Raw genomic sequence first — 25,008 nt, 5'->3', positions numbered from 1 at the left:
GGCAGTTTTCCCCCTCTCAAAAGTCTCCTACTTTATGTGAACACTCAGTCCTCACTGGGCTGCTTTTCAGGGGAACCCCACATTTCCTTTGCTTACCCCCCAAATATTGTTTGTATTTCTGCAAACTTTGGGGTTACTGTGCGTCTGCTAATGCCACCCTCTTGAGGGTCGGTGGTGTCGTTTTGGCTATGTAAGTGTGAACATTGGAAGACTTCAAACTATATGCTATTAGTACAGTGGTACTTCTAGATACGAACGGGATCCATTTCGGAGCACCGTTCGCATCTAGAGGTAAACGTATCTAGCGACGGCACGTCTGCGCACGCACGTGTCGCTTTTCACCGCTTCTGCGCATGCGCGTGACATCATTTTGAGCTTCTGCGCATGCGCAAGTAGCGAAACCCGGAAGTAACGCACTCCGTTACTTCCGGGTTGCCACGGAGCGCAACTCGAACGCGCTCAACTTGAAGCAAATTTAACCCGAGGTATGACTGTATATGGATGATCTCATCTTAAACAAAGTGGGCTGAATCTTCGCTAAATTAGTTAGGACAAAAGTCTAACAGAAATCAACAGAACAAGTTAGGCATGATTTAGTTCTTTTTGAAATCAATGGGACTGAAGTTCAACTAACTTGGTCTAGATCCAATTAATTTTATTTTATATATATGTGTGTGTGTGTGTTGTTGTTGTTGTTGTTGTTGTTGTTGTTGTTGTTGTTGTATTTTTGTTGGAAACCACCCAGAGTGCTTGGGGCAATCCAGTCAGATGGGTTGGGTATAAGAAATAAATAATTATAATAATATTATTATTATTGTCATTTGTTAGTCGAGACGTGTTATGTATCATTTGGGTATACAGAACAGGAAAATGACCAACCTTGGTGCTAAAAAGGTGTAGCCGAATTCATCAAAGCGATCTAGCTTCAGAGTTTCCGTAACTATAAAGATGAAAATGGAGTGTCAGAATCTTTTATAAGCAAAACTAAGTATGTAAATGCAGTGGATTCAACATTTTTAAAGCACTCGGTTCCTAGGACCCATTCAGACAACGGCTCCAGCTTAACAAGCTAAAGTTATTAAGCTGGGGAAGAGCATTGTGACCATATACTCCTGTTCTGCCTCACCCTGTGTTTCTCCTTGCATGTCCAAAATGTGAAATTGTTGTTTAATTCAGATGTGCAGATCTGGAAAACTGGTTTAAAGTAAGCACTATAGAAGCAGCAAAGCCAATCAATATTACCTCACCATCCACATTTTCACATTAAAAGAGAGATTCGTGTATTTATCATGAAATAGCAGCAACACAGCCTGAAATACTGCAACAACTGGTGCAAGGTAAATCTGGCATAGTACTGACCTGCTAAGCATGACCATATGGCAATTAAAGCTGAAGCCATGGGGATGTCAAGATGCAAACCAAAAGGGCTTGTAAAATGTGCCACAGGTAAAATATTTTACTTAGCACAAATGCATTTCAGAGTTCTTGAAAACACAAATTTGGGGTGAGGTGTTAATCTGAGTTTCTTAATAAACTGAGAGGTGACAAGGTCAAAGAAGCAAGGAGGAAAGAGAAACAATTCAAAAGCATGTGAGGAAAAAATACATCATTTTCCCTTCTCTATTTTTAGAATACCAAATTGTCATGGGAGAAGCCCCAAGATGAAGGACACAAAGGAGAACATCCAGAAGGAATGAAAATAGAAGCAGACAACATGTATAAGCAACAGTAAATAGAGGGAAATTGAGCAACAAGAATATACTTGCCATTTTGGACTGTTATAATCCATCAGAAAGAGGCAAGGAAACATAAAAAACAAGGTAAAGCAAAAGGGGTCACAAACCAATATTTTATTCAACCAGTCCCTTGAATAAAAATATTGCGGCATGAAACGAGATCAAAGGTTCATTTTCTCTACAGCTGTACACTGGAGAAAAGACAAACATCTCTGAAGACTTGAACACATGTCTTTTGTCAACATATATCCATCACATAACTACAAAACAGCTTGAAATCTAGTTTTGAGCTGGCAACAACAAAGGGTCAATCATACATTATGTAGAGCAGCTATTGGGGGCATTTCACTGCTCCCTGGAGCAGCTTTCCTATGTGACTAGCATAAGACGTGGAGAATGCACACAATACTACAAGGGACATACAAAAGATGTCAATGCAGCAAGACGGAAGACTGCTAAGAGAAGGTTAGATAGACTCTTAAGTCCCAAAGCAGACCTCTACAATGTGCGACCTGCCAAGCCAAACACTTCCATCACTCACGTACTACAAGCTGAAGTAGGTTCAACCTGCCTGTGTGAGACCACCAGGTCACAAATTGTATAGGCTTGCCCCACCTGTGTTCTGGAAATAGGGAAAGCCTTCCTTATTTTATCTAAGCTTTCGTCCAATGGTTTTATGAAGTTCTAACATGTTTGCTTTTAAATCCTTTCAATGTACTTTTGTTATTTTAAACTGCCCTGAGCTCCCTTTGGGAAGAAAGGATGGGCTATAAACTTGAGACAAACAAACATAGCTAGAATAGGATTCTCAACCAAGTAGAAATTTGTAGGGAAGCAGCAGCAGTGAAGAGGCAAGCAAGAGCTGCTGCTTAGCCTTCCTGTGAATAAGTTGAGGGAACTGCAGTAAGTTCAAAGTACGCCTAATAGGCTACAAAGTGAGACCAAACAGTGGGAATGTAGCACACAATGGAATGCATAGAGCTTCTGCAGCTGGTGCCCATTGGGACTGGTAGAGAAAAAGGCAGGGAGACCAACAGCAGGTCACGTCCAAGCCCATGGCAGGCAGAGCCAACTAATTCTAGTTCCCTCCTCATCTTCCTCCTTGCTAAGGTCCACAAGGGGCAACACTGAGACTATGAAGCAGGCAGCTGACAAGGAGAGCCGCCCCCTGGGCTGGATGTAAAGCAAGCAATTGGGTGCTGCCTCAGGACAGGTGAGGCTGGTAGGGCAGAGAGTGATGCATTAACTCAAGTTGACTAGCATCCACATAGACCGAGACCTGGATGAACACTTGTTCCCACATTAAGGTTTCTGTACACCTTGTCATCTTTGGAGATTCAGGTTTCGGATGCTCTCACTGGGTGACAACTGAGGAAAGAGCTTTCTGGGTGGTTGTGCCCGGCTTATAGTACTTACTCTCAGGTAGACTTGACTACTTTTTGGCCCGAGATCAAGGATACAAAGGAGAACATTCAGGAGGAATGGAAATAGAAGCAGACAGTATGAGCAACAGTAAACAGAGGGGAAATTGAGCAACAAGAATATACTTGCCCTTTGGGACTGTGATAATCCATCAGAAGGAGAAGGCAGGGAAACAGAAAAAACAGGGTAAAGCAAAAGGGGTCACAAACCAATATTTTATTCAACCAGCCCCTTGAATAAAAATATTGTGTCATAAAGAGAGATCAAAGGTTCATTTTCTCTACAGCTGTACTCTGGAGAAAAGACAAACATCTCTGAAGACTTCAACCCATGTCTTGTTAACACTTTCTTTCATGTACCTTCTATATAATGCAGCTATTTCAAGGATCTGTGTGTAATGGAAATATTGACTCAGGGGGCTCCTAAGAAATTGCGCCCAGAATCATTGATCTTGCACTCAAGAATTTTACAGACTGCTTCCAAGTTCAGGAAGTAAGTCCAGAAATAAATTATGCAATATGCTGGGCCACCAAAAAAAAAAAATCCATCACATATGTATAAAACAGTTCTGACAGCAACACACAGTTAATTCATACATAATATGGAACAGCTATCTGGTGTATTTTGCTGGTCCCTGGAGCATTTCCCTCCCAATATGAATAGGAATGCACACAGCACTTACTACAAGGGACATACAAAAGATTGCACTGTAGGAAGTTATCAGCAAGACAGATGACTGCTAAGTAAAAGTCAGACTCAAAGTCCTAAAGTCGGCCTGCCAAGCGAAACACAGTCATCCCTCACATTCTACAGCCCTCAGGAGGTTAAAACTACCTGTTTTTCCTCCCTGCACCAGACCACAATAATTACAAATTTTCTAGGCTTGCCTGTAAGTATGGGCCGAAATTTGACATATAGAATTCCTTTCCCAACAGAGATCAGGCAGCTCTCCATAGTGTTGGGTTGCTATCAGTACAGACTCAAATGTAATAGTTGAAGATATAGTTATGATTCCCTGTTTTTTCCGCTCATTCCTCAAGGCAAACACAAATATGATTTATTCATATTTATTCAGTCCAGGCTGAATAAATTATAGTTTGGTGTCCCTTACAGTATTTTTTTCCTTTCCATTTTTGTATTCTTATGCTGGTACATTCTTTCCTTTTCTCATTTTTTGCTTCTCACTTTAAAGACAACTTGAACAAAATCCAAAAAGGGCATAATCCAAATTACGTCCGCTCATATCACACACCACATGAAGCATTCAGAACAATTAAACTGCAACACAAACCTAAGCAAGTTGAACTACTACATCATGTGTTGCATAGAATCTTTGCTAAATTCCAGAATACACAACTCCTACCTTGCAGGTGGGCTATTCAAAACATAAGCTATTGCTTCCTTAAAAAGACAGCAATAGAGGATACCCAGAGCACTATTTCCCTAGGTACCATAAGCAAGGAGGTGAGGGGGAAAAGTTTTACCAGTGCAACTAGAGTAACAGAACATATTCTACTTGTGTACAGTACTTTTTGTACCTTGCAAGCTCACACAATGACCTGGAATCATGGCTCTAGAGTTGGGGAGTACGGTACATCATGGTAACATTAACGAATTTCACAGGATTCTGACTTTTTAAATACTGTTTTTAAAAAGGTGAGAAAACAATGTTGTAGAATAGTAAGGCCAAACAAACCACAGTTTATGAAGCCAGGAAGCAGTTATTACCACATGCTCCCTCTTCGCCCATCTCTCATGTCCAGAATGTGAAAGTGTGGTTTAATCTTGCGCATAATGAAAAACTGGTTTAAAGTAAGCACGATGAAAGCACCAAATCTGGTGTGTGATGAGTCTCCAAAGAGGGGAGAGGATGCACACTGATGCTCGTGCTTGACCTAATCAATTTCAGTTGAGATATAGCTACATCCCAAATATGTAATGGGATGCATGAAGAAAAACACTGGTGAACGGTTACAAAACATTAAAGTATTAGGGCAACCCTTGCAGACATCAGATGGCTAGGATCTAGATGTCAATAATGTTTCCCCTGGCTAATCAAAATTACCCCACTACCTGCCTTTTCACTTATCATAAAACAGCAACATGAAATCATAGAATCTTAGAGTTGGAAGGGACTCCAAGGGTCATCTAGTCCAACCCCATGCAATGCAGGAATCTCAGCTAAAGCATACATGACAGATGGGTGCCCAACCTCTGCTTAGAAACCTCCAAGGAAGGAGAGTTCACTGCCTCGCGTGGGAGTCTGTTCCACTGCTGAACAGCTCTCACTTTCCATTTCCAAATGCAGAAATAGAACACCATAATAATTGATGCAAGTTAAAGCTGGCACTTTATTCACTTGTTTTGCCTGACGACATGGTAGCTTAAGCTCAAGAAGTTAGAATGCCAAGATGAAAACAAGATGTAAACTGTACCAAGGTTAAGATATGTTACTTAGCATAAATTGAAGTCAGGGTTTTTGAAAGCACAGGTGTTTTTGCAGGGGGCAGGTGTCCTGATTTTCTCTATGAACCGGGAGGTGACAGAGTCAAATAAACAAGGATGAAAGAGCAACATAAATAGAAAAGCATATTGTGGAAAATACATTATTTTTCCTTCTCTGTCTTTCTAATACTCAACTGGCATGGGAGAAGCTCCAAGATTTAGGATACAAAGGAGAACATTCAGGAGGAATGGAAATAGAAGCAGACAATATGAGCAACAGTAAACAGAGGGGAAATTGAGCAACAAGAATATACTTGCCCTTTGGGACTGTGATAATCCATCAGAAGGAGAAGGCAGGGAAACAGAAAAAACAGGGTAAAGCAAAAGGGGTCACAAACCAATATTTTATTCAACCAGCCCCTTGAATAAAAATATTGTGGCATAAAGAGAGATCAAAGGTTCATTTTCTCTACAGCTGTACTCTGGAGAAAAGACAAACATCTCTGAAGACTTCAACCCATGTCTTGTTAACACTTTCTTTCATGCACCTTCTATATAATACAGCTATTTCAAGGATCTGTGTAATGGAAATATTGACTCAGGGGGCTCCTAAGAAATTGCGCCCAGAATTATTGATCTTGCACTCAAGATTTTACAGACTGCTCCCAAGTTCAGAAGTGAATCATGCAATATGATGTCTCGCAAAAAGCATATAGTTATCACATATCTATGAAACAGCTTTAAAACTAGCTTTGAGCTGGCAGCAACACAGGGTTTATTCTTACATAATATGGAGCAGCTACCCGGGGCATATTGCTGCTGTTTTCCTATGTGAATAGGAATGCAGAAATACTTACTACATGGGACATTCAAAAGACTACAGTGGAGGGAGATAGATGACTGCTAAGTCAAAGTCATACCCAAAGTCCTAAAGTAGGTGAGGACAATGTGTGACCTGCCAAGCCAAACACAGTCATCAGTCATGTACTACAACCTTAAGGAAGCTAAAACAGCCTGGTTTTCTCGCCTGCATGAGACACAAGGTCACATATTGTGTAGGCTTGTCCTAAGTGCATCTTATTTCATCCAAGCTTTGGGCTGATAGTTTTATGAAATTTTTATATAACTGGTTTTAACTGTTGCCTGCAATGTGTTATAGCATTGCTTTAAATTGTTTCAATGTGATTTTATTATTGTGAGTTGCACTGGGTTCTCTTTGGGAAGAAAGAGCACATTATAAATTTGAAATAAGCTAGCATAGCAGCTAAAGTGGGGTTCCCAGGTTAGGGGAAATTTGCAGGGCAGTTCTTAGCAGGAGGGGCTGCCTAGGCCAGGGATAGGCAAACTAAGGCCCAGGGGCTGGATCTGGCCCAATCGTCTTCTAAATCCGGCTCGCGAACGGTCTGGGAATCAACGTGTTTTTACATGAGTAGAATGTGTGCTTTTATTTAAAATGCATCTCTGGGTTATTTGTGGGGCATAGGAATTCATTCATTAATCCCCCCCCCAAAAAAATATAGTCTGCCCCCCCCAAAGTCTGAGGGACAGTGGACTGGCCCCCTGATGAAGAAGTTTGCTGACCCCTGGCCTAGGCCACCCCCAATAAATGACAGAAGAGTTATACATAGGGCTCCCTTTGAAGAATCCTAGGGAAACTGCAGTAAGTTCAAAATACACCTGATAGGCTTTGTCCTGAGCCTAAACTCTGGGAATGCAGCACATGTCAGAGTTGAGAGAACTTCACTGGCACTTTGATAGCAGCAGTGGCTACAAGAAGCAACACTTAGCCCAAGGAGGAGGCAGCTGGCAGGCAGTGCTGCCCCCTAACTGGGAAGCAGGCATGTGGGGGCTGGCTTAGGACAGAGAAAGGCTGGTCAGGCAGTGCCCCATTCACTCTTATGGACCAGCCTCCACGGCTTGAAAGCCATACACAGCTTAGGACCTGATGGAACCATTTGAGACTACTAGAAAAGAATCCACGTTAGACGCAATCCAGATTATATCCACTCATATCACAAACATTCAGAACAATTCAGCTACAATCCAAAACTTAGGAAACCTGATTTAACCTCGATCCAGAGATTGATCTAAATCACAATGAGTTCCAGCTAAGACACACTATGCACACAATCTAGGCTAGATTTCAAAAGGCACAACTCATACCTTGGAGATGGACTATTCAATACATTAGCTATTAGACCCCTAAAAGACAGCAACAGAGGATATCCAAAGCATTGCTTCTCTAGGAAACATAAGCAAGGAGATGAGAGAGAAAGGTTGACCAGTGCAATTTGAGTAACAGAACATATTCTACTTGTGTAGAATACTTTTTGTACCTTGCACGCTCACACAATGACTTGGGATCATTGCTGCAGAGCTGGGGGCACAGAATTCATGGCAATACTGCTGAACTTCACAAGAGCTTCATGGCTTTAAAAATGTTGCATTAGAAAAAGGACAAGAGAACAATTCTACAGACTACACAGCAATACTCAGATTCTGGAGAAAGGTCATGGCTACTTACATTTTGCCTGAGTTAGTGCTTCCTTAATGTTGGCTTTTATGTAGTAAAAGCTGTAGGATGGTAACACCAAGGCCAAACTATATAATAAATAAATCAACATTAAATGGTGAGAATAAAGCCACATTTCAATACCACAGAGCCTTATCAGCCTAGCATTTTCCCTAGCTTTGATGTGTAAGAAAATCATGAAACATGTGATTTCATGGCATACATTTGCTTGGCTAACTACTTCCTCTTACTGCTTTCTGCTGCATCTGAACTCCACTCCTCCAAATTATACGTGTGGTACCGAGAATGAGATCCTTGTCAACCCCATATTGACATTTACAGAACAGTCACCATTTTTCATGGCTTTGTTTAACAGAAAATTAGTATCGGAGGATAGATTAAAGGTTGCCCACAACTTGAAAAACTAGGATGAGTTGAAGGGGGAAGGCAGGTAAGGTCTGTTTATTGAGACAGTGATTGCCATTTACTTCTGAGTATTCATGCATTGCAGTAACTGAGCATTAAGTTGTTTTGACAGGAGAGTTGAAAGGCTCAATCCACATGGGGCTTTCTACAACTCAATTTGTTTAAAAATAAACCAGGTGAGTCACATTTGTACCTTACACACTGAAGGAACTGTTGCTCCCTGAGTGAATACGTTTGGCTTCTTAATGTGAGGTGCAGTTTTGTTATTTGTACCAGACTGGGAAGTGCTTCAGGAGCCAAATACAAATGGGATAGATCTGTTTGCATGTCTATAGCATTTTAATAAGGTCAGCGGTTCAAATCCCCGCGACAGGGTGAGCACCCGTTGTTCGGTCCCAGCTCCTGCCAACCTAGCAGTTTGAAAGCATGTCAAAGTGCAAGTAGATAAATAGGTACTGCTCCGGCGGGAAGGTAAACGGCGTTTCCGTGCGCTGCTCTGGTTTCGCCAGAAGCGGCTTAGTCATGCTGGCCACATGACCCTGAAGCTGTACGCCAGCTCCCTCAGCCAATAAAGCGAGATGAGCGCCGCAACCCCAGAGTCATTCATGACTGGACTTAACTGTCAGGGGTCCTTTACCTTTTTTTTAACACCACACTACAGTCAGTTAACATATTAGTGCTGCTCTACAACCGTCTTTTGCAAACTGGTTCCCTTCAGGTGGTTTGCAATATAACTCCCATCAGCCCCAGCCTGTGTGGCCAATGCTGAGGGATGATGGGAATTGTAGTCCAAAACATCTGGAGGGCAACAGAATGAGAAAGACTTCTCTAAAATGTCCCAAGAGCTGCGCATGGCCTATAGGATTTTTGCTTTGTTCTGCAGAGTTGCAAGGTCCAATCCAGATTCACCACTAGCCTGACTTCTATTTAAATATACATTTTGGCTAACTACTACTACTATTGTTAGTAATAATAATAGTTGTTGTTATCAGCCATTGAAGACACTATTTCTAAGCAGGAGACCTTGTAGACTATGAATTTTAATACCACCTATGGAAAAACAAACTTCTTTAAAAGAAAAATTCTACCACTGTAGCCCTTAGCTGCCATTAACATGGAGCAGGACTGCTTAATATGTAATATTTCCAGCAGATGCCTGTGGAGGAACATTGAAAGGAAACTGTAGGATACTCAGCTACAGACATGATAGTCAATTGCCATTTGAACTGTACACAGCAGAATTACTCATTATTTGGTGACAGCTTTCCACCAATTCCTCTCAAGGGAAATCAGAAAAGGCTTCTCTGTTATTAGCAGTTACTGCTGAACAGAACCCACTAATTAACATCTATAATTTTATGTAGAAATATGTCTACAGAAATGTGGTCTCCAGGGAGACTTAACTGCTGTTTTTCTAGGAGACCAAAAAGACATTAAAAAAAAAAAATCAGCCCAGAGAGAAATCAAACAAGACTTTGAAGATTAAGTCTGTCAAACAGATAACCAGTGAGGTAGAACAATAAGACAGGAAATCCCCTAATTACAATTTTGGGCAAGTAAACAGGAAACTATGGTTGCTAATGATAGATAACATCAAATGTTGTCATTAATTTTTGAAAGATCCAAAATCTAATAATTTTCACTACTTCAGTATAAGTTATTGTCAAATAATATAAATCACCAGAAGGCAGATAGGAAGGAAATTCTTTCAGACACAGAATCTGCTCCAAGGGTTGCTAGGCTTCCAGAATAGTATCTTTAGTGACTCAAGTTGCACTTACAACCCCCCTGCACAACAACAACAACAACAACAACAGCCTATCTGGGCTTGGGGTTAGTTGCCAGATTCATGTGTGCAAAATCCAGAATTGCATTTGCAAGCACGTTATGAATGAAGATCAACATGATTCTTTTATTTAGTATAGATGCTTGACCTGTAGAGTCTATAGACATGCACTAAAGAGCCACACTCAGCCCTTTAGAGATGGCAGAATGTATAGGAGCTCTCCCTGGCTTGCAGGGTGGGCTATGGTGGTAGAGCAGCCTGGTAGCGGCAGCCAGTGCGACTGAATTTGGTAACACGTTCCGTTCCCTGTACAGTAAAAGGTAAAGGTAAAGGTACCCCTGACCATTAGGTCCAGTCGCGGACGACTCTGGGGTTGCGGCACCCATCTCGCTTTACTGGCCGAGGGAGCTGGCATACAGCTTCCTGGTCATGTGGCCAGCATGACTAAGCCACTTCTGGCGAACCAGAAGTTTACCTTCCCACCGTTCACCTTCCCACCGGAGCGGTACCTATTTATCTGCTCCCACTTTGACGTGCTTTCGAACTGCTAGGTTGGCAGGAGCAGGGACTGAGCAACGGGAGCTCACCCTGTCGCGGGGATTCGAACCACCAACCTTCTGATTGGCAAGCCCTAGGCTCTGTGGTTTAACCCACAGCACTAGAAAGCAGTATCAGCCACAGCAAAAAAAAAAAAAAAAGCTTCTGCTCTTGACTCTGCTACCACTAGAGTACGCCAAGCTCCACCCAATGGACTAGTATTAGGTATATTTTTTCAATCAAAAGCCAGCAACCCCACCAGTTGGAGCAGATAGTGATGGCTGTTTTTTGAAATCTCAAATGTTTCCTCTTTACTGATAAACAGTATAGGATTATTGGTCTCTTTCCCATGCACCAGTCATTCAAAGCATTTATTATTATTATTATTATTATTATTATTATTATTATTATTATTATTACGATTACATTAGAAGAACTTAATGGCGAAGGGGGAAGGTTTAACCTTTGTAAGGGGGAAGAGGCCCTGTGGAAATTAGCTTGTCTTTTTGTTTCTGAGATTTATTATAAATCTTCAATTGTATTGTTGTTTTCTTTTCAGCTCATTAATGCCTTTTTCCTCCCTCTATATTACCAATGTGTCACATGCATTAAAAAAACACCACTGGGAAAAAGGCAGTTTTGGGGTAATCGTACATGACTGCAACAAGGTTCTTTTGGTGGGATGTTTACCAGTGTGTAGGAGCTTTTGCTCTCATCAATTAAACACCAGAGAGAGAGAAATGAACTGAAGGAACTGAAAGCTGAAGCCAACTGAGCATGCTCCATTTCTAAAATTAATTTTAGAAATTGTCTTAGTTAAACTGGAATTTTGAAGGAGCAGAACGCAGGCCAGAGTAAAGCCATGTGGAAATAAGGGAAGATAAAAAGGGAGCTCCGCCTTTGCTAAGCCAGGAACAACCACAAAAAGTAGACAGCAAGAGAATGTCTCATTCCACAACCTGGGTTCAAGTCCCTCTATGATTCTGGTGATAATCTGCCTAACCTCTGATGACAAAACAGGCAGGAGAATGTGGCCATTTAGATACTGCATCCTAGGTTGAAAAACGCCATAAAGGCATCACTGAAGCATCACTAAAAGGGCGGAACAGGGGACAGGGTGTTTGTGGATTTTTTCATTGGGTGTCAATTATACACAATTTCACTGACATGTGCGGTGCCTCAGAATGTAACCCCCACATAAACGGAGGGCTGCCTGTATAACAAAATTTGCCAGGTTAAGGATATAAGGATATTTTTGCTTTTCAACACAACCAGAAAGTTTATTACCTGTAATCAGTACCATTTACAGCTGTCCATGTGTATGTTCTGTTTCCTCTGTCAATGTAGCGCTGCAAAATATTGAGGAAGACCATCATTTTCTCCATGATCTCAAGGAAGCTACAAAAATAGTTTTTTTTAAAAAAACCTACAAGATTCAAAAACAAATCCTCATTGCAATGCATTACAATTAAAAACTTCATATTACTTTACATATCTAACAATTAAGGCAAGCGTCAAACTGGGTGCCATGTAAATTCAGCCTAATGTTGTCCAAAATTATTTTCTTTTCTTTTTTAATTCCTTTCTAGCAGTTTAGATTTCCCTGACATGTTAAAACAAAATGACGACAGTAACATAACCTTAAAATTGTTATCATATAAAACCTTAAGACTGTGCAGTCGATAGATAAGAAACATGCCTAGCAATATGAGAAACTCTCACATTATTTATGTGTGAAACTCTGTGCCTAAGATGCTCCCACAGAGAAAAGGAGTGCTGTGCTAACTGCTGCTCCACCACGTGCATCAGCTGTTAGGCAGGGAGGCTGAGCAGCGTGAAAAAAGCCCAGGTCTCTTCCTCTGTCCTCAATGACGTCCTCTTCGGGCTCTGGAGAAGGTCTCCTTGTGAGCCACAAGGTCCAGCTCTCTCACACCATTTCCTGGTCTGATTCTATTTATTTATTTTCCAGCACCGTTTGTAAATAATAATAATAATAATAATAATAATAATAATAATAATAATAATAATAATTTATTATTTCTACCCCGTCCATCTGGCTAGGTTTCCCCAGCCACTCTGGACGGCTATATACAATTGTGCATGAGTAAAATGACCAATTTGAAAGCTGCTACTGGCAACCAAGCCTATGGATTTCTTCACTCTAGGCTATGGTAATGGAAAACATAGCCTCACTGAACAGGACAGCCAGCATGCATCGATAGAAGCACAAATATAAATGTGTTACTGGAGGGCAAGATTAATCTGAAATTTTCAATTCACATAATTACAGAATGAATGAAGGAGAGGCCACATGATGGAAAATTTTAGAAGGTCCCTGGGCAGGCTGTAGAGATTTAATCAGAGTTAATACATCCCAAAGGAGCAGGTTTATTCAGTTTTCATCATTTAAAGTGTAACTCCTTGCCAGCTGTAGCATATTACAATGTTATACTGAGAGACACAGATTTATAGGAATGCCTGTGATAAAAACTGTACAGCTGCTGCACTGCAGAGTTACTAATAATGTTCAAATGTGCCGCAACAGGTGTCTTGCTTCTATCTACATACAATTTAAACATAAACATTAACAAGATTTTGATTTTTAGGAGTTTTGGAGAGAGCAGAACAAACTTTTATAGAGCACCTGTTTTTATGGCTAGAGCACATGTAAAGATTCTGAGGAAAGATTTGTGGAAATGTGGCATCTGAAAATGCCTTGGTTTGATGTGATCTAAGTTTAAAGGAAAAAATGTATATGCGGTCTGTTTCCAAATGCATAACTACCATTTTAGGGTTCTCGGCAAGTTGTGACAACGTGTTGTCTCTGTCCTTCTCAAAGCAGAGCTGAAGAACAGCCCGACAGTCACATCCCTTTGTGGGCCACCTTCTGAGGGCTGACTGCCAGTAGAGTGCGCAAAGGTCAAAAGTCCCCGTAGCAGTCAAAAGTCAGAGGTTTCTATGCACACCCACCCACCTCGGCACCCTCCTTCCAAGAAAGAAGGAGGCATTACTACAGTTCAAGGATAGATTGCAGCCAGACAAAACATCTCATGGAGTGGACCAATGAAGAAGTGTTCGCTGTTTTCTTCAAAGAGCCAAACAAAGAGACCTAGGAATTTGCATTTTGCACCCAGGCCCAATGTCCCCACCCAGAGGTCAGGAGCGGATCTACTATGAAATTCATGAAGCTTTCAAAAATGGGCCTATTAGATCCAATTTGAGTTACATGACTCAAACAGATTAATTTTTTCTTGCATATATTTCAACAATCCCAAAGTCTGAGAGTCAGTAGCAGAGATGTTGTAAAGGTGTGGTGATCTGTCATGGAACAACCCCATTGAATAAGGTAACAGTGGTTACCTAGACCTAGATGGTTGCAAAGAGGGGTCCCATGATAGTTCAGGCTTCAGGGCTCCCAAAATGTAGGTACGCCACTGCCAGAGGTTCAAACCTCGAGCTAGGATTTTTTTAAAAAAATCCTCCTACACAGATTGTGGCATCTGTGAACACAGTCAAAGAAGAGCTCTCTCTTAATCTGAGGTGAGAGGTCATTCTATGTGCAAATGCCACGACAGCTTCTCTCCCACTACAGCTTCAGATTTGAAGACCATCAACATCATCACCATCATGTATCAAATGCATGATGCTAATAAGCAATTGGAATCTTTTTGTTTCAGACAATTCCTAACATGCACTTGCAGTGGCTTGGACTAGATGATCCTTGTGGTCCCTTTCAACTCTACAATTCCTTAATTCTATGATAACTCACCTCATCTTGAGACTTGACCAGCGTTCTAAATGTCCTATCTCCGCTTTCTCCATCTATCATTTTTTTCCGAATCTACAATCAGGAGAATTACAAAAATAAAGAAGCAAATCCAAAGTATTCAATAAATTTCACTAATTTTGAACAGGGTCCATGATCATTTCCTGCATTGTGTAAGAAATCATAAACTTTAAACAAGATTTTCCTAAATGCCATGCTTGAGGCTATGTTAAACTGCATAGCTTATTCATTTCAATGAAATCACATGCCCTCCAACGTTTTGGGAAGGCAAAGGAGGACACACACCATCCTGCCTGCCCACCCTCTGCTCTCCTTTATTCCCCCCCATTCACACAATCTCTGCTTGCCCTCGTCCGCCCACTGCTCCACATGGAATCTGGGTGCCCTGAGACAAAGGCAGAGTCTGGAGTGGCTTCAAAGAAAGTGGGGTACTTGTCAAGGTTGGAATCACTGGCTGCCCCATGAATTGCCATGATGGCCGCAGCCCAACAATGCATGGATCAAATCCCCAACATCTTTTTTAGCAAGATTCTTGGAAGCAGAGCTTATAAAAAATTATTCCCAGAACCCATTGTAGTTCAGAGCAGCCAGAAGTCAGCTGAGTTGATTACCCCTAGGTGTAAAATATTCAGAGCTTGCTTAATAGAATCCCAGGATCTGATTTCTGACTCTGGACTGCAAGCAGGCTTCTCTGCACCATAAGGATCTTTGAGAAGGGGCTTTTTGGTTGTGGTACTCAGGGTCATGTGATGCCCTTCCCAAGCAGGCCTACCTCTCACTGATATTCCTTGAAAAATAGGCATCAGATAAAAAGCCCCTTATGTGTGTCGAGCTGCTTAAGATTACGTGTGTGATCATTTAGCTGCTGGTTTGCTTTTATGAGAACTCCCTTTTTTTACATATTTTATTGATTGTTGTTGCTGTTTTAAAACTAGTTGTAAGCCACTTTAAACACCGTGTGTGGGGTAGAGCTTTATTTGTCCCAGAAAACAGCTTACCTAACAATGAAGACAGTGGACTCAGCTACATTAGTCTAAAACAACGTTTTGAATTTGTTATAAACGTGCAACACCAGATGGCACCAGAGAGCAAAAGAATTCTATACAATTTTTACATAATGATTTAATTTCTGACTTATTTATAGCATTTTTTTCCTCTGTGTAGATACACCCAGTGATTCATCAATATCATTTACCTCAACTTTAATATCGTTTTCCAGCTCTGCATCCAGAAAATCCAGCGTCACTGGCTCCTGAGATTTAGGATTCTGAAGAAGAAGTGTCAAACCAGCATATAATAAACATATTTCTTGCCATGTTGCATTCAGGATAAAATTGCTTGAATTGCTTCAAATTCTATCTTGAAACTCATGGGATTCATAAAGGTGAAATTACTTACCTCTCCAGTTTTAATCAGTACAGCTATAAAATATGTAGTCTTTCCATTTAAACTATATATATATATATATATATATATATATATATATATATATATGAAATAATTGGGCAAGAGATAATTAGTTTACCCCAGAATGTAGAGCTTGGTAATGTACTCTTTCCTCAATCTAAATTATTTCACAAAATATATGTGTAGAAACTGCAATTGAGAAGGCAGACATGGCATCACGAGGACACAAAGAAGGAAGGCAGGAAGAAAAGTCAATGACTTTTTATAGCTAGTCTCTACAGAGAAGAGTTAGGTACAACAGACTTGTTTTTCAAAGGAGTAAAAGAACTTATTTTTGAAATTAATGGCAGAGGTTGATGGGGAAAGATAGTAATCAAAGGAGAAAGGATTAAATTCAGATAAAGGAAAAATAAGGGAAGGAGGGAAGTCCTCATTGTTGAAAAGGGATCCAATCCTGACAGATAATTTTGAAAATACCTTCAGAAAGTTTAGTCCTCCTTGCTGGTACAACCAGGCCCTCACTACCACAAAGTAGCATAACACCACTCCTGATAGCAAGGACAGAGAACCCGTGACCCTCCCCAGGCTGTGGGACTCCGACTCCCATCAGTTCTAGCCAGCATGGGCAATCCTTGGGGAAGGGGAGACCTGCAGCTCATGACCATCTGAAGGGCCACAGGTTCTTCAACGCAGACTTGGGAAATTCAGTCACAGCCCACCTTCTATGAGGATGGATTGCCATGGTTGTAGATAGAGACACATTCCTACCTAACTTGCCTTAAAGTCTTACAGTGCTCAGACCTGCTAGGCCTAGGCAATTCTCTCTTTACCACTCCTGCAAAAAGGCAGACAAGACCCATGTCAACTCACTCTTTCAGCACTGACATTTCAGGGAAAACATTATGTACATTCCTTTGACAAAAAGCACAATATAGAGAGCCACGGAGTAGTCACCCGGGGAAGGGAACATTGGTAATGGTTGCCACATGGGAGAGATTTAAAGCAGCCACCATCTAACGGAAGAAATTATGCCCTGGTCTTTGTTGAAGTGAACATGTATAAAATAAAATCTATGTTCCCATACTTGTCTGTTCTCATACTTCACTGATTCCAGGAGAAATTCAAAGATATGATGGGAGCAGTCGTGTCCATGACATCTGAAGAGGGAAAGTCTACGTACATAGACTTTACACACATAGACTTTCAAGTGTAGGATTCCAGATCATATATAAGCATTTGTGGATAGATTTTCCCTCTTCAGATGTCCACACTCAAGGCAGAGATATTAGGAGTGAGATGTGTGATGCTGGTGTCAGACTGGTGCACCCCCAATCTCGGCTCACACACTGAGTCGCACACTGATTACAATGTATCAGCAAAATGTCAGAAAGGAGTTTGAGTCGCCAATAGTTCCAGTGATTTTAGCAGAACCATGTGCAAGGAAGGGATGCAACAGTCCAGAATCTGTCAACAGTTCTACTAGTCAATGACCGAGAAGCTGCTTAGAGATAGAAATAAGAAAGTTGGCTCATTATGTTCATCTGGATCATATTAACAAGGTACTAAATAGACAGTGTGTTCTTTTTTGTTGTTCTTTTTAGAAACTTGCTTCAATAAGAGAAAACAGCAGAGGAAATCTTGCCTTGGATATGAAAATATTCAAACACCAATTAAAATAAATGCAGATCATTGCTGGTACAATTATACGCATTTTACAACTGCTAAGCTCTTATTCATCTAGACAAATAAATCAACTTTAGTGAAATAAATCATTGAGAGAAAATAATGATAAAATTAAAAATGAATAACGAACACAGTTAAAAGAAGACAAAAACTTAACCTTCACAAAGTGTAGTTCTCAAATGTAAAGCAAACCAAATTTAAATAATAAATTTCTTACATGCAATGGAATGACATTAGAAGGATCAAACCCAGGCAGCATGCATGAAGGCATTGCCGTGGCAAAAGCAGCATTGCAGTCCATATCCCGTTCCAGTAAACAAAGCAAGGACACAAAAGAAAACAATGTGATAAATAACCCATAATACAAGAATCAACCTTTTTTTAAAAAAAAACACTCAAAAAATGATAGCATGGTTTAGTTACAGTTACGGAATCTAAAAGTTTAGGCTATCTCTGAATAATACAAATATGAAATGAATGTTTACAGATAAAGCAAATGGATCCCTAATAAAATGCTTAGATCACACTCCACTGGGAAGCTCTCTTTTGCAAGCCTCATGCATTTAATCTTTTTAGATACTTAATACTGTTTTAAGTCTGAAATAACTAAATAAACCTGAATCAGGGACCTTTATAACCTTGAGTTTTAGGGCAAGGGCATATTATTGGATTTAAGCACTACAGAAATGAATAATAATAATAATTAATCAGAGGGGATAATAGATGAAACAACAATGACTTCTCTTTGAAGAGTACCATGTTCAAGTTCCGTTTGTTTCAATGTGGCCTGCAAAGGAGAACCTTCTAATGGATTGTGTCCTTGGGCTCTACATACAGTAAATAATGCCTCCTTTCCTACGGCCTCTTGATTATATCCACCATTTGTCAATAGTTTTGAGGAACAATTAGTCTGCGTCTTCCATTATTGACTTACATCTTCCTTGATTTAAGTTTTATAGATGTTGTGAGTTTTAATGGTTATCAGAATAAGGGGATAGGGAAATCAGAAATCGGGAAAAAATAAATGTGCTTATGTGCTTGAACAGGATCTAGGTATTATTTACAAAGAAATAAACACGAATTTACAGGCATTTATTCTGAGGTAACACTGAACAGAATTGCAGCCTCTCAACTCTTAGCCATCTGTCTTAACTGCCCCCTTTAAAAAGTGCTCGTTTTTTTTTAAGCCAAACTTTAGACTCTGATAACTGTTCCTTTCCCATTTTGCTAGGATGCATTTAGATAGCAATCCTATATGGTTTGCATTTCTACACATCTTATCAGCTGCAGTCATAAAACATGACTGAGGAAGTAAAGTGAAAAAGCCATGCAAGAAAAAGCCACTAAAAAAAGAAAGATGAAGAATGCATATTGGCTTTCAGCATGGCTATTACAAGGTAGGGGGTGTTATTTTAGTTAATAAGGTAAATACTGTATGAAGGACAGAAGGAGATATAAAATGATGCAGCAACATAAAAATGAAATCACTAAAGTGTGTTGATTTTGGGGGAGTGGTAGTGATAATCTGAACACACTGTGAATTCAAAATACTGCTGTTTTTGTTTGTGTGCAAATGACAGTTTTGCTGTGCTCTGTACAGCATTCACAGACACACAGCTGCAAATGAAACAATAAGCACCACGTTTTGACCTGCATGTGGGAAACCACAAATCCTTAATATGGCTCAAAAGTCTATCAAATATAATGTAAGGGCTTCAGGTTTACAGTAAAATAAATCCAGAATAAGCAACCTCCCTCTCCAGATTCTAAACTTCTTGGCAGGGGTGGGGTGGGGCGGAATTGAAAATTGTGGCAAAAGCATATATTCAATTCTGTTAACAGCAACACGTAATTACTTAAAGCAACATCTTCCACAAGCATCCACACTATGTTTGCAAGCTTCATGCTTTAGAAGCTGTTTGATCAAGTAAACAGCCTAGTTAGGTTTTCCCAGGAAGCTAAATAGAAGCTCTCTAATCTCAGCTTCAGCTCTATGCATCTTTAAACACTCTAAGAATCACCTCTATCCATAGTTACCTGGACATAGGGTCTCCTTTTTCTAATTTTGGGTATGCCCGCACCAATGTGCTAAAGTAACAAAACAGCATTGATTCATATTTTCATAACATTATGACAGTCATTTGTGGTTTATTATTGTAATCTCGAGGTGTAGCACACTTTCACGGACTCTTGACAGAGCAGAAGCCTTCTAACGTACAACCTTGGTTAACTAAATCCCATAGAGTGTACACAACTGCAGAATAGATTGTTTCAGAATTGCATGGTCGTTGTCAGCAATGGTGGACAAACCTAAAAAGATGGATCAACTTAAGTGAGAGCTCTGCCTGCGCATCTGAACAGACAGCATTCTTTAGCCCCAATCACGTGTTACTCGTGTTTATAGCATTATCATGTTTACTTGGATCAGGGCTGTGCTGTTAGCCCTGCCTACTACATTGCCAGCAGTTGTCTGAAGAGAAGCCCCAAGGCACAAGCTCCTACTCATATGTAGGGACTCCATGTGATCAGGACACCTGGTTGTGCTATAAGCCCATTCGTGTGCAGCCCCTGCTCATAAGCAGGAGTTTATGCATTGGGGGGGGGGTCTCTTTCAACATTATTGAGGAAGGAGGCGAGTCCTGCTTCAAGTAAACACAGCAACATCTTGCATATGAATAATGCATAAATAGGGTTTCTGTCTGTTTCAAGTGTAACTAATTGAAAGCTTCTTGTCTTCTAATTGAAAGCTTATGTTCTACTCAATCCTACACACCTTTCTTACCTCCAAACAATGAACTATAGAGTACAAATCACACTGTCCTAGTTAAAAAATTATTGGACAGCTGCTGACTTTGATTTATGGATGTACCATTTGTAAGCTAAGAGGAAAGAATTGCTCAAATCCAGACAACAACTCGTGAATTCCCCACATCATCCACTACTTTAGGCATGTGGGACAGGGAAAAATAAAATAATTGCATTAGAATACCTAGGATAAGCGTTACACACCCACCCACACCCCTATACGTATGTGGTAGAGAGAAAACAAAATAATTAAATTAGAATATTTTTAAAGAACAATCCTGACCCAATCCAGGTAGGAGCACTACAGGCACAGAATAAGGTTTCCATCCTTGTATCCCTTGCTCAATGGGGATAGTAATGAGCAAAAGTTTCACTGAAAGTAATGGATTACCTTTATAAAACAATTCTGTGTGTGCACCTATAAAAGAGCTCACTTTGGACACTGGGCTGATAAATGCCAACAATGTATACACAGAATCTCATTCACCATTTCAAACTGACAGACTTACATTGGCTCCCAGTACATTTCCGAGCATAATTCCAAGTGTTGGTGCTGACCTTTAAAGCCCTAAATGGCCTCGGTCAAGTATACCTGAAGGAGCATCTCCACCCCCCATTGTTGGGGTGCCCAGACATTAAGGTCCAGCTCCGAGGGCCTTCTGGCGATTCCCTCACTGTGAGGTTACAGGGAACCAGGCAGAGGGCCTTCTTGGTAGTGGTGCCCACCTTGTGGAACACCCTCCCATCAGATGTCAAGGAAATAAACAACTATCCGACTTTTAGAAGACATCTGAAGGCAGCCCTGTTTAGGGAAGTTTTTAATGTTTGAAGTTTTATTCTGATTTTAATGTTCTGTTGAAAGCTGCCCAGAGTGGCTGGGGAAACCCAGCCAGATGGGCAGGGTAGAAATAATAAATCATTATTATTAATTATTATTATAGCAGAATAACTTCTGGGGGATACAGTTCTCCATTCACAATTCACAATGCTGCTATGTAATGAGTTGGATCAATTTGTACACAAAAATAGGTCATCATGGATATTGGAGCCATCACTCTATCCACAAACAAGTTAAGTATATGGAGCAGCCTCATGGGAGGGGTGTTTCTTGGACAGGATTCCTCAACCTCGGCCCTCCAGATGTTTTGAGTCTACAATTCCCATCATCCCTGACTGCTGGTCCTGCTAGCTAGGGATCAGGGGAGTTGTAGGCCAAAAACATCTGGAGGGCCGAGGTTGAGGAAGCCTGTTCTAGGACTAAGGTGGAACTGTGAAGCTGCCATGTTATTTTTGCTATTGGATGCTGCATGTTGTTTAAGTAATCTCGTTTTATTTACAGTATTTTTGTATATTATTATATTTTTGTCTTGCTATGTTATTATGAAATTGTTTTTGTACAGTTTGTTTGAAATGTATCCTGTTTGTTGTAAGCCGCTTTGAGCATGTGTGTGTGTGTGTGTGTGTGTGTGTGTGTGTAAAATCAGGATATAAATAAAATGAACGAATGAATAATTTTTGTGCCATTTCATGTGCATAAGCTGCACTGATGTTGCGGTTTTATTCTCATGATATTTTCAAAAATCTGCGGAGTCTTTTTTCAGTACACCCATCAGAGATGTAACCAGGCACAAAGGAAATTGCTGTTTGTTGAGTTGGGAGTTGAGTTGGGAAGGATTACTATATAAGAGACTATAAATCACAAGATTGCAACAATTTCCAATAAGAGGTTTTCAGAATGGTAAGAATTCAGAAGGTACTCATAAGAATACCCTCCCTTTTCTAATAGAGTTTTGCACCTATGATAAGATTTCTAGAAGAGAATACAAAGATGCTGCAAGTTAGTATGTTAGAGGACTTGAGTTACTGACTACAATTAAAAAGGTAGGCTAAAGAGAACAACCAGCATATGATTGGAAACTTTATTTATAGTGTACCTTTGCTTTAGAAAGTAGTTCTTACATCAGTCTGAACACCATGCACCCCATTAAAGACAAACACCAAGAGCCACATTTAATATTGAGTTTAAATGTTCTGTGAAAAATAATAAAAGAGAGAGATAATATAACTTGGGCACCAAAACAAACATTCTGAAAGAACATTCTGAAACAGCCGCAGCTTGTTTTCAGAATAACCTTGATTTTTAGAAAATTCGGCTACAATAAATGCTCAGAAACTGTAATCTAACTGGAGCACAGTGAGGCTTTCCAAGGAAATTGGTAACTTCTATCACATCACCTAATACTAGTATGGGGTTCTCCCTGCCCCATCACATATCTGTGATTTTCAAGAGTTATGTTAATAAATAACTAGATTTTTCAAAACTACCTTCCCACTTATCTGACATAGACACTAAAGTGGTAAGATGTACCTCCCCAATGTGGGCTGTTCTCCATGCAGAAACATGCTCCAGTAGGCCCAAGAGCACTTTCCTGTGTTAGCACAGCTCTGTGGTGGTCCCCTTTGCTATGAAAGGGATAATCAACTCCCCAGATGCTGTTGAACTACAACTCCCATAATTCTTGATCACTGGCCATTCTGGCAGAAGTTGATGGGAGTTTGTGTCCAATAAAGATTGAACCAAAGATTCCCCATCCATCAGTCACTGAAGACTTTGGTTCAGCCTATAACCCTTCATTCTCTCACAAAGACAGAAAGAGATTAGGTAGGGGTGGAAGGGACTGTGGATATTTCAGGAAAGTGGTAGTACACAAGGGAGGAAGAAAACCCACAGGGAAACAAATAGGGGAAACAAACTTATAAAAGGAATGAAGCCTGGTCCAGCAGGCTTCTTCTTACGTTCCCATGTGGACAATCTAGGCTGAAGGTGACCAGGGATCTCTCAACTCATGTTCACACTTTCCCAGAGCATTTCCTGAAGAAGAGTTGTTTGTACAAGTGTGCACTTTCTTTTGTATCTGTGGGCTTGATTCATACAAGTACCTCAGCTCATAGATCTTGTTTGTGTGGTAGAGAAGCAACCTTCCCCCCCTCCGGCACAGGAAAGAGTGTGTGAATCAGCATGTTCATGCCTAGACCCCATACACACCTGAAGCGCTTATAAGAGATCTTACTTTGTGGTAAGAGAGGAGCATATGCCCCTCCACCCATGGGAAGAAAGTATATCAAAGAAAGTATATCAAGTTGAGATGCGTTGCCTTACTAGGAAAACTGTATTCTTGTGTACCTGAAAACCTTCACTGAAACATGCTGTGTATGTTACTATTTTGGTAAATTTCCATTATTCCCTCCTTTTTAGCCTGCCTTAGTGGGCCTGATGCCATAGCAACACATTTGTTGAATCACTTTCAACCCATACAGACCTCTCTGCTATGGCATTAGATTGGGGGGAAACATGGTGGTCCTCCACTTAATCTTCAGCTTAATACTCAAATGGATTGCTGTGACTATTTCGTAATATTAATATTATTTATTCAATTTATATCCTGCTCTTCCTCTCAAAGGAGTCCAGTACTGACCATCACCTTATATATATATATATATAATTATTTAGCATCGTTGCCATTTCCTGTCCATTTTTTCTATCCTTACGGAGAAGCCTCTACATACTGCAGAAGGTTTTGGAGCAAACATATCCCAGTGTATAAAGATAAAGTCACAGAAAAGAACTGCCATGCTCATGGTGGCGTCTCATGGTCTCCCTGTGACTATAAATTACAGAGGAAGGCTGAATTGGTGGACAAAGTATCTTCTGAGGAAGAATTATGGCATTACTAATTTTCTGTTGAAAGGAATTCACATGTACTAAGCTGTTCCACAGAGAGAGGTTCTCTGTCCACATCCAAGAGGAGAAAATAATGTATTAGCTAATGGATCACGTTGCTTAATGCATATAAGAATGTGTGTACTTGGCTGGCTTTAAAAGAGGATATGGCATGCTTCTGAATGCTGGTTGCTGGGAATCACAAGGTGGGAGGACACAGTTGCCCTCAGGTCCTGCTTGCAGCTTCCCACAGGCGTTTGGTTGGCCACTCTGAAAACTCAATGCTGAATTAGATGGCCTGATGAAAGAGGCCTCTTACTATGGTCTTGTGGGCATGAACCAGATCTGACATTACTAAGGACAACTTCTGTCTTCATATATAAAAGACGTTTGTGGTCTAATTTATTTCTCCCATCCTCTTTGGACAAACTGAAGTTAAGAAGGTTTACATACCTTTGGCTGAAGATTTGGATGAAGCAACACATAACCATTGGGGTCAATTGCGAAATAGTATCCATTTGGACAAAGCTGGGGAGAAAGAAGCATGACTATAATGTGCTGCCCACTGTTGTGGCATCAAAGGAGCCTGAATAACCTTTCTTCAGTAAAACTGACAATATGGAAACTGTGTTAACCCAAACACAAACAAAACTACCTTTTTTATTCAAGTCATAATAAAAAACCCTGTTTGTATACATAACGTGCAATGAAATAATGCTTGCAGTGCAGGCTATATTGGGG

General features: G+C 40.4%; 1 protein-coding gene across 5 annotated transcripts in view; it reads right to left on the bottom strand.

The window, feature by feature from the left end:
* Positions 1-25,008, bottom strand: part of CACNA2D1 (calcium voltage-gated channel auxiliary subunit alpha2delta 1) — a 373,123-nt gene that overhangs the window by 33,600 nt on the left and 314,515 nt on the right. For 2 of the 5 annotated variants that reach the window (XM_083574976.1, XM_083574975.1), the window contains exons 18-24: positions 24,721-24,795; positions 19,779-19,829; positions 15,847-15,918; positions 14,634-14,705; positions 12,152-12,213; positions 8,128-8,204; positions 880-940 (exon numbers count right to left, since the gene is read on the bottom strand). In XM_083574976.1, the coding sequence (XP_083431102.1) occupies positions 880-940; positions 8,128-8,204; positions 12,152-12,213; positions 14,634-14,705; positions 15,847-15,918; positions 19,779-19,829; positions 24,721-24,795 (470 nt within the window). Of the gene's footprint in view, positions 1-879; positions 941-8,127; positions 8,205-12,151; positions 12,214-14,633; positions 14,706-15,846; positions 15,919-19,778; positions 19,830-22,451; positions 22,578-24,720; positions 24,796-25,008 lie in introns of those variants that run through there. The other 3 variants (XM_083574977.1, XM_083574978.1, XM_083574979.1) reach the window with 2 other exon arrangements.

The sequence above is a fragment of the Podarcis filfolensis genome, assembly GCF_964270895.1.
Source record: "Podarcis filfolensis genome assembly, chromosome: 10".
Classification (NCBI taxonomy): Eukaryota; Metazoa; Chordata; class Lepidosauria; order Squamata; family Lacertidae; genus Podarcis; species Podarcis filfolensis.
Note: the sequence above shows the minus strand (reverse complement) of the source record. Positions and strands in the feature narration are given on the sequence as shown.